This window comes from Acomys minous (genome assembly GCF_964271855.1).
Source record: "Acomys minous genome assembly, chromosome: 15".
NCBI classification, from domain to species: domain Eukaryota; kingdom Metazoa; phylum Chordata; class Mammalia; order Rodentia; family Muridae; genus Acomys; species Acomys minous.
Genome location: NC_140497.1, coordinates 60,710,611 through 60,727,490, shown reverse-complemented (window position 1 = coordinate 60,727,490; position 16,880 = coordinate 60,710,611). Strand labels below are relative to the sequence as shown.

The 16,880-nt window shown below is 45.7% G+C and overlaps 1 protein-coding gene across 3 annotated transcripts in view; it reads right to left on the bottom strand.

Annotated features, from left to right (window-relative positions):
* CEP135 (centrosomal protein 135) overlaps positions 1-16,880 on the bottom strand; it is a 64,038-nt gene that overhangs the window by 21,417 nt on the left and 25,741 nt on the right. For all 3 annotated transcript variants that reach the window (XM_084760502.1, XM_084760500.1, XM_084760501.1), the window contains exons 12-15: positions 12,353-12,505; positions 11,137-11,286; positions 7,777-7,854; positions 4,190-4,341 (exon numbers count right to left, since the gene is read on the bottom strand). In XM_084760502.1, the coding sequence (XP_084616628.1) occupies positions 4,190-4,341; positions 7,777-7,854; positions 11,137-11,286; positions 12,353-12,505 (533 nt within the window). The remainder of the gene's footprint in view (positions 1-4,189; positions 4,342-7,776; positions 7,855-11,136; positions 11,287-12,352; positions 12,506-16,880) is intronic.

Sequence of the window (16,880 nt, the reverse complement as noted above, 5' to 3'; positions counted from 1 at the left end):
TTTTATGGGGCAAAATTATTCTTTCCTTTTATGGCAGTGTACCTAAAACATCTTTAAAACATCTCTTAATGGTTCTTTCAGTCATAATATGTTTCAAGTCCTAAAATGAAGTTCTATCTAGGAGGAGGCAGGCTTGGAAATTTAATCGCTTTCTTGGAGCTTCTCCTAAGAGCCCATGGTTCGAGCCCATTACTAACTCTGAAGACTAGAAGTAACATTACATGGTACACCAGAAAAAGAAGAAGACAGGGACGGTTTCAACGCTAGCTCCATAAGCTCAGCTGGCGTCATTCCATGGCAACATTCTTCTTCTTGTTGCTAAGAAATACGGTAGCGATACCCAAGCAGTCTCGGACCCCAGGCACTCTATGAGCCTTCTTTCCCTTACCTAAATGGGTTCTGGTGCCTTAGCAAATATTTTTCAAGAGAAACTAGCTGCCTATATCTGGATATAGCTAACAATTCTGAATATAGCTAACATTTTTAATCTGTAACACTCCCGGCTTTGACTGGTGTACTGCAGACTAAGGTAGCAGAGGGCTGTGCACTCAGGAGTCTAGATGTTAAGTGAGGAAGACCACTTTCTTGAGGAGAGATTTGACGTCAAGTATGGGCAACAGTAAAACCCCACAAAAGCAGTTAAAGTGATCTGATGCGCCATCGTTTGGAGCCTCATTGCCAGCAGTGACAAAGATTAAAGCTGTCTGCCACAGAGCGATTCCCAAAGCCAGTTGTCTAAGTGGTCTCGGAAACAGCTAATCCTTGAACAAGGGATGACAAGCTATGGCCGATTGCTTATTTCTTTCTACCTGCAAAGAGTTTTTATGCTTGAGTAAAAAAATCCACAGGAAAACGTTCTGTGACATAAAAATTAAATGAAATCCAAATTCAGTATCCATCAATAAAACTGTAGTGGAGCAGACCCACACTCGTTCACCCGTCCACTCCACGCCCGTTCACTTCACACCTGTTCACTCCACACCCGTCCACTCCACACCTGTTCACTCCACACCCGTTCACTCCACACCCGTTCACTTCACACTTGTTCACTCCACACCCGTTCACTCCACACCTGTTCACTCCACACCCGTTCACTCCACACCCGTTCACTTCACACTCGTTCACTCCACACCCGTTCACTCCACACCTGTTCACTCCACACCCGTTCACTCCACACCCGTTCACTTCACACTCGTTCACTTCACACCCGTTCACTCCACACCTGTTCACTCCACACCTGTTCACTTCACACTCGTTCACTTCACACCCGTTCACTCCACACTCGTTCACTTCATACTTGTTCACTCCACACCCGTTCACTTCACACTTGTTCACTCCACACCCGTTCACTTCACACTCGTTCACTTCACACCCGTTCACTCCACACCCGTTCACTTCACACCCGTTCACTCCACACTCGTTCACTTCATACTTGTTCACTTCACACCCGTTCACTTCACACTTGTTCACTCCACACCCGTTCACTTCACACTTGTTCACTCCTTGCCCATTCACTCCACACCCGTTCACTCCACACTTGTTCACTCCACACCCGTCCACTTCACAATTATACACTCCACACCCGTTCACTTCACACTTGTTCACTCCACACCCGTCCACTTCACACTTATACACTCCACACCCGTTCACTCCACACTCGTTCACTTCACACTTGTTCACTTCACACCCGTTCACTTCACACCCATTCACTCCACACCCGTTCACTTCACACTTGTTCACTTCACACCCGTTCACTCCACGCTGCCTACAATGACTTCTGCATTTCAGAGGTTGGTTTTTAAAAAGTGTGACAGAAACTGTACAGCCCACATAGTCTTTAGCACTGAGTACTGACAGTGAGTTTGCTAACCCCAGTTCTAGAGAGGCAGAGGTATCAAAAGCCATCATCCTGTGGACAGACATCTCCATATTCTGTTGTGAAGGTCTGAATTAAGGTGTACACTGCTAGTCATCATTAAATGATGCTGCTTAAGAGACACGAGTCATTAACATTTTCAAAACGGTTGTTTTCACACTGTGTTCTGATGCTAACCAAGAGACCAGACCAAAGACCCTTTATTTCTACACCTAGGGGCTGTGCCTGATCCAGAAGGCCTGTTTGGAGGTGCGGAAATTTGGTGGAAAAAATGTGTAACACAGGAAGGGAAAGAGAAGATGGCCTGTGAGGTAGGAAGGAGTGACCTTACCTCCCGAGAAGCAGCTTCTTGTATTGTCACGTGATTAGAGCTCTGTGAACCACATTGAAAATGGTACAAGGTTTGGACAATGATCTTCTGCGTGGAAAAGGTGTGTGCTGTGGTTTGGTGTGTACTGGGTTTAGTGTTGAATTCAGACCTGAGAGCTTGAACTCAAGGTTTTACCAATGTTTACCAACAGAATCTCGAAGATACACTGGCCTTGGAGATAAGCTCCCCCTTACACACACAGACACACACAGACACACACAGACACACACACTGAGAGGGAGAGAAAGGCAGAGGTGGGGGATTTGGTTAGTGCAATAACAGTCCTAAGATGATGCAATATGCAAGGGAGAACAATTCCCATAATCCTCTCCTACTGCACAGTGATTGAATGGCGCATATGTGAAGGCAGAAGCAGGTTGAACTCATAAGTGAAAAAGGTATTAGTATCAGAACAAAAACTGCAAAGGAGCGATAGACCAGTCTATGGCATCTAAAAGAGGCCAACAGCAGTTGTTTCCAGAGTCTTCTGTGAGAAAAATAAAGTGGTAGTGTGGTTATGATCTGAAGGGGGTTAAATGCCAGCTCCATTCAGCTGGATACAAAACCAAACGGTAAAGTGGCAATTCTGCAGACAAAATGCAGCAGTGTGCCTGCCAGGACTTTGGAGCTGAGGACAGAGCAGAAGAGGGGCAGGCTCACGCTGCTGCTCTCCTCCACAGAAACATGGATTTGACAGAGCTGCGCCCTTTTAGCTTTTCTAAAGCCCTCCTGATAAAGATGGCAGGAAGGCATCGGGGAGCGAAGCTGAACGACGAGTCGGTAAGGGCTCTCTCGGTCTTGGTTCTTGGTCTTGTTTCTTGGTCTTGTTTCTTGGTCTTGTTTCTTGGTCTTGTTTCTTGGTCTTGTTTCTTGGTCTTGTTTCTTGGTCTTGTTTCTTGGTCTTGTTTCTTGGTCTTGTTTCTTGGTCTTGTTTCTTGGTCTTGTTTCTTGGTCTTGTTTCTTGGTCTTGTTTCTTGGTCTTGTTTCTTGGTCTTGTTTCTTGGTCTTGTTTCTTGGTCTTGTTTCTTGGTCTTGTTTCTTGGTCTTGTTTCTTGGTCTTGTTTCTTGGTCTTGTTTCTTGGTCTTGGTTCTTGAAGCCACTCGATGACCCGGGCGCCCCTACGCATCTCTCCTTGGGCCTTCCTTTTCCTAGCGCCTCTGTTTGTGGCCCCTGCGTTCTGTAATGAGGTCTGTGTCTTTTCGTCTCATCATCTCTTTGGCCTTCTGAATTGCAGGTGAAAACTCTTGAACTTATTTGTTGTTTTACAAACTCAGTTTCTAGAGTAGACAATCTATTGCTCAATAACTTTTCAGCTGTAACTTATCACTTAAAAAAATCATTATCACTACCATCCTTCCTGACCGCAACGTGTTTCTGCTTCATGACTGAGTTGCATAGCGATTTTGTTGACATTTGAAGATTTCTTTCTGACTCGTTAAACCCTATGTACTGTCAGTTAGCTTCCCTACCCCTCGGGTGATTTTTCTGTTTCTAGATCAGAAAGGCTTAAACATAGGACATAAAACATTTGGACTATATCTTATTTTTAAAGATACGAGATTTATATATAGTAAGTAAGATGAGAAAAAGAAAAGAAATGGCCCACATAGCGACAGTGCTTAGATCCCCGCATCCTTACGGAGCACAGCGTCTGGATGATCGAAGGTGCACTTTACAGATAGGTCAGAGAACTTCCTGATGACCATGTCAACCTGTGAAAGTTTCAAAACTACGGATACCCATATCTCTCTAGATTCACTCAGGAAATCAGAGCTCCTAAAGGTCTCCCTCATCCTTCCTAGAAGCTCCCAGGAGACCGTGCCATGATGCCAACTTGGGAAACCACAGTTCAAAGGCACAGACCAAAACACCATGGTTACGAACCTGGCCTAACCAGCAGCATGTCCCAGAGGTCAAACAATGAAAGCTTTAGGAGACTTACCTGAGAGAGTTCATCTCTGTTTTCTGATGGCATGAGTCGCCAGTCACATGGGTAAGCTTTTGAGCTTGGAGTTTCGATTTGTTCTCTAATGACTCCATTGTTTCTTTCATTACTAATATTTTAGATTGCAATTCATATTTTTCACTTTCAAGCTATAATTTAAATTTTAAAAATTAATAAGTGTACATGGCTACTCTTCAATAATATTCTCAAAGATAATTAAAGAAATATATTAGATTTCTAAAACACTGAATGTCATCGGTACTCAGCACCTGTATGTCAGGGTGGCACTCCCATTTGCCTTTCCTCACTATCACCACAATGAAAGAAGACATGTAAACAAAAATAAAAAGAATAAATCCAAAACAGCAATGAAACAGGAAGAGAAACTATAAGCAGGATGAAAAATCAGAGGCACTTCCTAAAACTCAAACAAACTCCACCCCACCCCACCCGGCATGGTTCATTTCCAGGTTTTAGAACCAACAGACTCCCCGCCCCCCCAAACAACAACGATGATAACAACAACCACAAACCAACAAACAAAAGCCCAACACATTGAAAGCTGCAGTGAGTAGACAGGAATTATACAAAAAGGGGAGCAGAGAACATAACCACAAAATGGCCAAGGGTTATATAAGAAGCAAAGTGGAAGTTCTCCTTGAATGTATAAAGTAAGACCTGACTTAATAAACACTGCCATGCTTCTCCGGGTAGGAACATAAGACTTTAAATATGTTAAAATTTCACCAAGTTACTGGGCATCGTGGCATACACCTTTAATCTCAGCACTTGGGAGGCAGAGGCAGGCGGATTTCTGTGAGTTTGAGGCCAGCCTGGTCTACAAGTGAGTCCAGGACATGTCTCAAAAAAACCAAATAAATAAAATAAATTTAAATTTAAAAATTCACCAAAGTATAAATTCAATGAAATGCCAATAAAATCAAATCCTAAGAAAATTACTTTTAATAAGGATGGAGTCTTAAACTTCACTTAAAAGAGAAAAACAAACAACAACAACAACAACAACCAAAAAAAAAAAAAAAAAAAAAAACCCAAACCAGACAAACTGGGGCCTAGAGAAAGCAAATAAACTTACCCTAAAACAGTAAAGCTCCTGTAACTAAAACTGGGCTTCATGTGGAAACGGACAAGCAATACACCCACCTCCCTACAATATGAGGAAATCTTAACACAGGAAGAGTGTCTCCGCTGTGGTTTAAAAAGTATTATCTACCCTCCTTGGGCAGTCCTTAGTCATAACCTGTTTCTGCCACAGAGACTCACAATCCTGAGTCCTGTTCCTCATTTCTTTTCTGTTTTGTCATTTAGATGGGATCTTGCTGTGTTCCATGGGCTATCCTTGAATTCCTATGCTCAAATGATGCTCCTGCCTCAGCCTCCCATGTGGCTGAACCTGCAGGTATGTACCATGGCACCAAGCATCTTGCTTTCCTCAGTGCATATAGTAACACTGCTTCCTGAGTCATGCACTGAGTACTGTCCCTTGTTTCTGAACTTTTCATAAGTAGAATCACACTCTGTGCTTTCCTCAGCAACTTACAACATTCATTTATACCAGTCATCCATGTTGATGCCAGGAACTTTCATTTTTCTGCTCAATAGCACTTCACTCTATGATTAATAATCACATATTGGTGCCAATAAATAGTTTAGGCTCTGTGGGAACCTCTCGTCAGTCACCACCACTCCACTGAAACAGCAGGTGCAGACCAAGCACAAACACAAACAAATGAGCCAGTCAACGCCGTCACTAAAACCCAACCTACAGAGCCATGAGTGTATCTGGTCCAGGAACTGTAGTCTGCTGATTTTACACACAGAGTGACTACCTAGACATGACTGCTGAAGCATGCAGTTGCTATGCTCATGTCTGCTGTGGTCTCAACACGAAATGTCCACGACAGTCTGAGTGTTGAAGGCTTGGGCTGCGCTCCTTGGGGAGGTGGTAGGCTCTGTAGGAAGCAGGACCTAGTAAAAGGCAGGGGGTTGCTGGGGTATGGCCTGAGGACAATGCTTCGTGTGCCCTGCTCTTCTCATCGTCTCTGCTTTCTGGCTGCTGTGTGAGCAGTGCTAGTCTGCTAGACTCTCTCCACCACAAAGTTCTGCTTTGCTTCAGAGCCAGGCAATGGAGGTGGCCATGGGTTCAACCCCTGAAACCGAAGCCCAGACAAACCTTTCCTGAAGCCGTCCTCTCACAGAAACTAAAGGCTGACAAACACTGAAAATCAGCAAAAGACAAGTGGGCTGCCATGACTCCTTGACCATGCAGTTTAGAAATCTTTGGGACTAGCTGCTAGAAGTGGTTCCAAAGAGTTTGGAGACGTGACCGACCGAAACTAAGAACGTTCCGATGTGAGGGGCTTGGGCTAGCCTGATGGGAGGAGAGAAGATCCCAATGCTGACAGCGTGTGGATGGCTAAGGCGCAGGCTCATAGGTGTCAGGTGGGAACAAGGATGCCGGGGAAAGGACCAAAGCCGTGTGTGTTAGTTACACTGTGGCAAAACATGGAAATGTTGTCCTTCCCTGAGACTTGTGACTGTGTCACAAACTTGGAGATAAGAGGTGGTGGACTAATTAACCTGGGAGAGGTAACTTAAAGGCAATCAACGAGGGGCCAAATTCTTGTTCTTTGTATCTTAATATATTTTGTCATTCATCCAGAAAAGAATTACTGAATAATCATTATTTACTCACTGGTCTGGGTTTCTGCATATGTTAAGTTCTTTTTATGTTTGTTATATTTGGTGTCATCACTCTTTATTAGTCCTTATCTTAATTACAATGGTCCTAAAACCCAGTATCATGTTCCTTAAACTTTTATCTGAGTTTTGGCTGTTTCTGCATAAATTCTGCAATTTCAGAGTAGCCAACTGTATAAAATGTATACTATCTAGTTAGTCTAAAATGGTTGCATCCGTATTAAACATACAAATGTTTTTCTTGTCATTACTTCCTAAACAACACAGCATAATAATTGCTTATAAAACATTTACATTGTATAAAGTATTATGTAATTATAAAAAGCCCCATAAAAAGCCTAAATACGATTTAAAGAATGTATAGGTTATATGCAACATTATACCATTTTACACATAAACTTGGTTCTTCAGAATTAGCGATCTGAGGAACTCCTGGAAGCATCCCCTAGAGACACTGAGGCTAACTATGAAGAAAATGAACAGTGAGTCTCACTTTTGAGTCTGTCTATATTATATTATTACTTTTCTAAGACCAGACCACAATAATCACTGCTCGCCACTACCGAAGCCTGTAACATACCAGGACTCTCTTAGGTGTGGCCTGTGTGTTGGTCATCTATTACACCATCACAGAAACTCTGAGAAACAGAAATACCACTACTATATCATAAATGAAAAAGCTAAAAGACAGAAGAGCCAAGAAATTGGTCTAGACAGGAAGCTGGATTCAAAGCAAGTACCAAGCCTCCAAGCACACACTGCTCTTCTCCGCAGTGCAGTTTTCAAAGCCATCCAGGATACTAAAATCACAACTAGCACAGTCACTCCCCAAATGCAATACTCCCAAATCCTCTGATAATTACCTGGTGATTAATATATGTCAAATGTTCAATAGTTTTCTCTAATTCTGATTTTTCCAAAACATCTATTTCTTGGATATTCTGAAAAAGAAATTTATAGAAAATGTTCATGTGTATCAAATAATCATAAAAGTAAGTAATGCAAGTTTGCAGAGCTATGTTTCCTATTTCATAGAATCTATGAATGTTATAGAAAGGTCAGATATTTTATAAAAACATTTAGTTAGAAAAGTTACATTTCTACCTTCATGTGTCACACAGAAGAGAAAATGGAGTGGACTCATTTATAAAGATTACATAGACTGATCCTTGCTGACACGGGCATCATAGAGAGAACAGCACACCAAGTCACAAGTTCACAAATGTGTGTTCACAAGAGCAGATGTCAGGACCCCCCACCCCACCCCACCTTCCCACTTATTTTTTTACAGTGCTGCTGACTGAACTGGGAGCCTCGCGCTAGGTTATTTCTCTATTGCTGAGCTACAACTCAGATGCAAGAACAGGATACAAAGAAGAAAACACATGATCAGACACAGGCAACACAAGTATAAGACCAGTTTTAACAATTAGCTGGTCAGCACGTCCCCTGGATGGGGAGGCCTGGCGGCACGCAGAGGAAGGATAGCAGGTTATCAAGAAGAGACTTGATAGCCTATGATCACATAGAGGGGGAGGAGGTCCCCCTCAGTCACAGACATAGGGGAGGAGAATAGGATGAAAGTGGGAGGGAGGGAGGAACAGGAGGATACAAGGGATGGGATAACAACTGAGATGTAATATGAATAAATTAATTTTTAAAAAGTAAAAAAAAAAAAAAAAAGAACTAGCTTGTCAGGATAGAACCAGTTTCTGCTTATATTACCTCTCTCAAGTCTCAGCTGTTGCCAAGCCAAAAATACAAAATGGTAATGGTCATTGAGTTTTTCTAGTATTGGCATAATGTTTTTGTGGACTGTGTGCAGTTTACCCTTGTTCATTCAAATGCTAATCTCTCTACCCTACTAACTGGTGTCAATCCAGACATTGAATTGTGATGTTTATTCTAAGTATCTCCTGTCTCAAGTTCATGTAAACATGCCACCATTTGTTCTCTGCTGTGCCAATAAAAGCCAACTAGCCAATGCTGAGCAAGACAGATAATAGGGTGGGACAGCCTCGTCCGTGATGGAGGAGAAACAGCAGGAAGAGAAGGAGGGAGGCACATGGAGAGGACAAGTGACAAGTGCCAGGAGGAATGAGCCAGACCTAGGATGTGAGTAAAAAGCATTCTATTTTAAAGACATGGTCACTGATAGGATTCCTATGCCCCAGTGGGTGCCCCACCAAAAGAAACTGGAACATGAGGGGAGCTGGGAGGGGCTAAGAGGAATATATATGATCTCTTTTCATTATATACATGTATGGAATTCTCAAGCATAAAGGAAAACAAATTAATAGAAATACATGAATATTTTCTAGGCAGGGAGCTTTATTTCTATACGTCAGAAGGAATCTAGAGCCTTGTGTTCACTAGCTGATGCTTAAGGTAGAACTAAAGGATAAGTAGACAGTGTATTTGAAGAGGTGAGGGACTCTTACAGCCGTCTGTGCAGAGACTGGTGGCGAGAGTGATAAATAGCAAAAAGGAGAGTTGGTAGACGAGGACAGACCTTAAAATAGGCGAGGGCTGATCACTAATGGTCCTGTAAACAGGTAATAAGCTTTATTAGAGTTAACATGACCACATTTATATCTCTGAAAAATGAGTCTATAATCAATGCTAAGCACATATCAGAGCACAGAGGTCCCCACTATAATGAGGCATGGGAGAGAATAACGGCCACAGCAGGAAGGGGGCAGGAGAGAAAGGAGCACACACTTGGAAAGACAGCAACTCAGGGAGACTGTAAACCACAGGCGGGTGAGGCTAGACAAGTTATTTAAACTATAACCCAGGGCTGTCATCTGTGAACAGAAACTATTAGAAAAGACGTTTTTGAAGATTTCTGTGATGGCTCATATTTCAAACACACTCGGAACAGAGCTCTCGTGTGTGTGTGTGTGTGTGTGTGTGTGTGTGTGTGTGTGTGTGTGTGTGTGTTGCTCTTGTTCAACAGGCAGCACTGACAGACAGCTGTGACTAGGAGCTTTCAAGGAGAGCTTAGTCACAATGGCTGCTCAGGAGAGGAGGTAGCCAGGGGACCAACAGGAAACACTCCAGAAGGCTGGAGGTGGCACAGGACTAATTCTGTTTTTTAAGGAAAAGGTCTCTTGTAAAATCACAAAAGCCCACCTCCTACAACCCAGAAGGGTTCTGGTATTCTGAACGCAGCCTTTCTGAGTTCTAAAATTGTATTTTTACATTTCTGGTCATTGCAACAGATATGGAAAAGGGAAGTGAGACACTTGTGCTGAGCGATGCCATATTGCACAGATGCTTTCTCTATGGTAATTTAACTTTTTTTTTTTAATTTCTAGAAGGCAACATTCCAAAAGACTCCAATTAAAAATATTCTTACACTGCCTTTGCATGTAAAACTTTAACTGAAGCTGTTATAATGGATACACGGTTCCTTACTGTGGTGAGGCGTTTTCTTAAGATAAATTATGGCGAAGATTATAAAACACAGGGAGAAAAGGAATAACAAACGTCACTGTACTGTCCCTTTATTAAGTGAGTAAATTGTATGCTAGGTGAAAAATATCTATAAAGTCATTAATACAGAAGAAAAGGATGCCACTTGAGCTAAAACAATCCTGAGTTCAGGGTGTGGTGGGCTGTTTCTGTAAGGACTGATAAGGAATATCCTAGGCTTTGGGAGCCAAATGTGGACGTCCTAACTCCGCCCCCGTGGTATGAAAACAGCTGTGGACCACACTATCGATGGTGGAATATCTCAGCGGCTGCCACACACACACACACACACACACACACACACACACACACACACGGGGGTTCAGTGTGGGCTGCCACACACGGGGGGTTCAGTGTGGGCTGCCACACACGGGGGTTCAGTGTGGGCTGGCACACACACACACACACACACACACACACACACACGGGGGTTCAGTGTGGGCTGGCACACACGGGGGGTTCAGTGTGGGCTGGCACACACGGGGGGGGGGGTTCAGTGTGGGCTGCCACACACACACACACACACACACACACACGGGGGTTCAGTGTGGGCTGGCACACACGGGGGGGTTCAGTGTGGGCTGGCATACTGCTATGCCAGCTCCACTTCACTAAACAGTAACTTCCCAAGAAAGCGCAGTTACTAAGGGAGGCAGGGGGTGGGTGTAATGAATGCACGAGACTTTCACTTTCCCCCAAACACCTAATAAATTACATTTCAAAAGGTTGTAAACTGTATCACTTACTTTCAGCTTTTCTTTCAGAACTTCCTTTTCTGCTGTAATTCTTCTTAACTCAGATAACGCATGCTCTTTCTCCTTCTCTATACAATCAAGATTGCTGGGGGCTTTTGCATTCGTGGACTCCTGTCTCAGTGCAGATAGCTCTTCCTTTGCCTTGGAGAATTACAAGGTATGAAAACACTTACGTTAAAATCCACTTTTTAAAGGGAGTGGGATAGTGATATACTGAATACATGTTACTTTCCCTTTCTTCCCAAATCCCCAAAAAATAAGAGTGAAAAGATTAAAATTAGGTGCTAAAGTCTCAAAGACAAGAAGATTGAGAGGCTGTGGCCACTAAACACTGGAAACTAGAAGCAGGCGGACAGAAAAGATTTAACTAGGCTGACACACGGGAGCTGAGAGCTACGTCTACTGTGGGCAAACTCCAGAAGTGGATCCATTTAATTAGTTCTGGAGAAGCTCACAGCAGTAAAGCTGTCTCTTTTAGCTGATGTGTCCTCCTCTCCTGTGAAGCAGTAAGGGACTTTAGGAGGGAGGGCCCGGAGCAAGCCAGCCACAGACTCCAGGGTCTGTAGAGCAACTCAGCCTCGGCTAAGTCACACTCTGTAACAGGGCCAGGCTGCTGGCCTCCCAGGGCAGCTTTGCACCAGGAGCTAACCTAGAGTGTGTCACCGGCTCCCATTGGCTGGCTAGGTTGGGCAAACAGGAAGCCCTGGAGAGCTCCCCGTCTTGACCCCTGTGCTGAGGTCACAGATGGGCCACCATGGCTGGCTTTAGGTGTTAGGGACCTGACCTCAGATCCTCATGCCAGTGCGGCAGGCACTCTAACTCAGGCTAACAGACAGCCAATTTCAAACAGTGGGTGCACATCCAGCTTATCCCTGGGGCCCAGACATGTGACTGCATATCTAAATGCGAGGTAAACTTTGACTCAGAGCCAGCTAAGATCTGTTAGTTACGTTCAGAACAAAGAGACTATCTCTAATTGACGTGGCATGCTGATAAGCTAGAAATGACAGGGAATAACCATGAAAACAAAAAAGACAGAAATATCAGTTTTGAGAACAAGATGACAGTCAATACTACTACTTATCATTTTAATTAGGAAGGAAAGTCGTGAGTTGCAGGTGTTATGAAAACTTGCAGGACACAGTGATTCTGCTACAGGTAACAGATTCTAAATGACCTGCTGGATGAATCAGAACCAACTTCTTACTTCTTTATACAAGGCGCTTAGTTTATCCCTTTCTGCGGTCAGCAGTTTCACGTTGGACTGTATATCCTCCATGTATTTTTCAAATCTTTCTAGCATGCGCTGGAGCTCATCCCTTTCTCTTGTGATCAAGTGAATGTCTGAATTGTAGTCACCCTGAAACAATTACCAAGATGCACATTATCATTTGTGGTAATTATGACAAATTAATTATGTGTGGTTGTCACAAACATGCTGGCGATGAGGCTGGTGGACCAGACTAACAGACAAAGGAACAGAAGTTCTCTTAACGTAATTAAAAAACTCTTGAGAGCAGATGAAAGCATTGGCAGTGACGGTGCCAATTCCCTGGGTTTTAGGTTCCCAGGAAGGCACATGGCGGCCAACAATACCACCTATGCAGACCGCACTGGATGCTTCCATAGCTGCTGTGCTTAGCAGTTCCTGTAGCACAGCAGTGGCACCTAAACTATAACCTCTAGACCAGGACATCAGCAGCACCCAGAAACCTGTTCTACACACGAAGTTGAGGGTCCATGCTGGAGTCTTTGGGAGCAAGGTATTAAGACGTTTTGTCAGGCCTTCCCTGCTATCTTGATGCATGAGGCATTACTTCATAACTCTGCCAAGGAGGAGTCCAGGAAGTATGTGTGTACCCGTTTTCTATGACTGACCATTAAGGTCAGCTTCTCAGGTACAGCAGGCCCAACTGCCCCAGCTTCATACCCACACAATGGCTATCTGCAATGTCACAAATACAGATATTGCTACCAGGCACTATGTATTAGGCTAGTCACTGTCTAAGCAATTAAATCCAATGTTTTAAAGAATACATCTACTATCACAGTATGACTCAGTAGCTCTAGTCTTCGCTGCCATCATGAAAATGAGGATGGTAAAACTTACAGCATGTCAATGTCAAGGAACTACAAACAGAAACTCTGGTGAGCTGCTGTACTGCTGTGGCGGTGGGAGTGAGATGGCCCCTGTAGGCTCACGCGTCTGAATAGTGGGTCTCAAGTTCGTGGAACTGCTTGGGAAGAGTAGGGGGTGTGGCCTTGTGGAGGAGTGTCACTGGGGGCGGGCTTTACAATGTCAAGAGTCCCTTTCCCAGGGCGCTCTCTGTCTCCTGCGTGTGGACCCAAAGGTGAGCTCTCGGCTGCTCCTGCTGCTACGCTTGCTTGCGTTATTTACTATCCGCTGAGCATATACAATACCAGTGAAGACTCAGTAAACGCTAGAAATGTGTGATGTAGCTTCCACTTAGGAAAGAGACATCCTTTTTGTTAAACAAGCATGGGCACGATTGGGTATCATGGACACATTAAAGGGCAAGATGTTTACACACGAACAGATCAGGATTTCAAGATAATCCAGGCTTAAGACCATATTGGAAAACCTGCGACCTAACTCTACCATTTAAAACATCTTATAGAATGGAGTCTGCACCGATCCTAGAAAAGGAGTGTAATGAATAAAGATTCAAGTCTGTTGTCATTACTGTCTGTGCCTCAGCTTAAATGTCATTTTCTACAAGGAATCCTTCCAGATTCTTCATGTACTTCAGAGTATGCAAAACTCTTTAACTGCTCTGAATTGTTCTAGTCGGTCTTCATTAATACTTAATGGAATTGAGCTCTTAAAGGTATACAACAGTCGCGGATATGGCTCAATGGTAGATATACCCCTCAAATTTGCATGATGCTTTTAATGCAACAGGAATTCACTAAATTGAATTCCTGTGAGAGACACAAGAGGTGCCTGTTTCTGTAATTTTGTGTTCAGTACCTGGTATGGTGCCTGAACATTTCCTGGCTAGTCTGTTTGACCTGGAATTCTACCCTTTTCTGTATCTATATCTTATATGTAATACTTAATTTAGTATGACTGTGATGTATGGCAATTACCTCCCTTTCCCCAGTTTATTATTCTGAAACACACATTAACAAGCAGCACGCACAGCGCTGAAGGGGCAACATCAACAATTCCTTTTCTTGTTTTAAGACAGAGTCTCACTATAGAGCCCCAACTGCTCTGGAATTTGTTTTGTAGCCAAGTTGACCTTGAATTTGTGGCAATCTTCTTGCCATAATCTCTACAGTACATGCTTCATTCCTAGAAAACATACACCACACACAAACACACACACACACACACACACAATCTGCTGGACTGAATCCTCTGCACAGATCAGAGATGCTTTAAAGCAGCAAGCAATAAGAAACAAGCTGTTTCCTAGGAGGGAACTAAGCCCTATGCTGGAGGGCCCTTGTGTTTCTGGATCTGCACATGAGGAGTGAGCTCTGCATGAAGCCAGCTTCTCCGAGTCTATCAGATGCTGGTGCAAGAAGCTGGAACTTGTGTCCAGCCTCCACTTCCAAAGCTTCGTGCTGACCTCAAACTCAGTCTGGGAAACAAGGTGAATATAAGGTAAAAGGGAAATGCTCCCCACAAAGACAAGAGAAACTCACAGCGAGGCTGCAATAGTGAAGATCACTAATAATAAAAGTGCCCCTTTTTTTTCCTGATTTATTGTAATTGCTAGAAACTATGCCTGACAGCTTACCATAAAGCAGGAAGCTGACAGCCATACCAAGTACCAAATCCAGAGAGGTCTTTGTTGTCTGCCAACTAAATGCTTAAAATACCTACTCTTATGTGGGAAATGAACTCCCCAGGTCTTGGGGCTCCCCACTGTCTCACACACAGGTCTTGGGGCTCCGCACTGTCTCACACTCAGGTCTCGGGGCTCACCCACTGTCTCACACACAGGTCTCGGGGCTCACCACTGTCTCACACACAGGTCTCGGGGCTCACCGCTGTCTCACACACAGGTGTCGGGCTCACCGCTGTCTCACACACAGGTGTCGGGGCTCACCGCTGTCTCACTCACAGGTCTCGGGGCTCACTGCTGTTTCACACTCAGGTCTCGGGGCTCACCGCTGTCTCACACACAGGTGTCGGGGCTCACCCACTGTCTCACACTCAGGTCTCGGGGCTCACCGCTGTCTCACACACGGGTGTCGGGGCTCACCGCTGTCTCACACTCAGGTCTCGGGGCTCACCGCTGTCTCACACTCAGGTGTCGGGGCTCACCGGTCTCACACACAGGTCTCGGGGCTCACCGCTGTCTCACTCACAGGTCTTGGGGCTCACCGCTGTCTCACACACAGGTCTCGGGGCTCACCCACTGTCTCACACACAGGTCTCGGGGCTCACCCACTGTCTCACACACAGGTCTCGGGGCTCACCGCTGTCTCACACACAGGTGTCGGGGCTCACCACTGTCTCACACACAGGTCTCGGGGCTCACCGCTGTCTCACACTCAGGTGTCGGGGCTCACCGCTGTCTCACACACAGGTCTCAGGGCTCACCCACTGTCTCACACACAGGTGTCGGGGCTCACCACTGTCTCACACACAGGTCTCGGGGCTCACCGCTGTCTCACACACAGGTCTCGGGGCTCACCGCTGTCTCACACACAGGTGTCGGGGCTCACCGCTGTCTCACACACAGGTCTCGGGGCTCACCCACTGTCTCACACAGAGGTCTCGGGGCTCACCGCTGTCTCACACACAGGTGTCGGGGCTCACCGCTGTCTCACACACAGGTGTCGGGGCTCACCACTGTCTCACACTCAGGTGTCGGGGCTCACCGCTGTCTCACACACAGGTCTCGGGGCTCACCGCTGTCTCACTCACAGGTCTCGGGGCTCGCCGCTGTCTCACCACAGGTGTCGGGGCTCACCGCTGTCACACTCAGGTCTCGGGGCTCACCCACTGTCTCACACACAGGTCTCGGGGCTCACCCACTGTCTCACACACAGGTCTCGGGGCTCACCGCTGTCTCACACACAGGTGTCGGGGCTCACCGCTGTCTCACACTCAGGTGTCGGGGCTCACCGCTGTCTCACACTCAGGTCTCGGGGCTCACCGCTGTCTCACACACAGGTGTCGGGGCTCACTGCTGTCTCACACACAGGTCTCAGGGCTCACCGCTGTCTCACACTCAGGTCTCGGGGCTCACCGCTGTCTCACACTCAGGTCTCAGGGCTCACCCACTGTCTCACACACAGGTCTCGGGGCTCACCGCTGTCTCACACACAGGTCTCGGGGCTCACCCACTGTCTCACACACAGGTCTCGGGGCTCACCGCTGTCTCACACACAGGTGTCGGGGCTCACCGCTGTCTCACACACAGGTCTCGGGGCTCACCACTGTCTCACACTCAGGTGTCGGGGCTCACCGCTGTCTCACACTCAGGTCTCGGGGCTCACCCACTGTCTCACACACAGGTCTCGGGGCTCACCGCTGTCTCACACACAGGTCTCGGGGCTCACCCACTGTCTCACACACAGGTCTCGGGGCTCACCGCTGTCTCACACACAGGTCTCGGGGCTCACCGCTGTCTCACACACAGGTGTCGGGGCTCACCGCTGTCTCACACTCAGGTGTCGGGGCTCACCGCTGTCTCACACTCAGGTCTCGGGGCTCACCGCTGTCTCACACTCAGGTCTCGGGGCTCACCGCT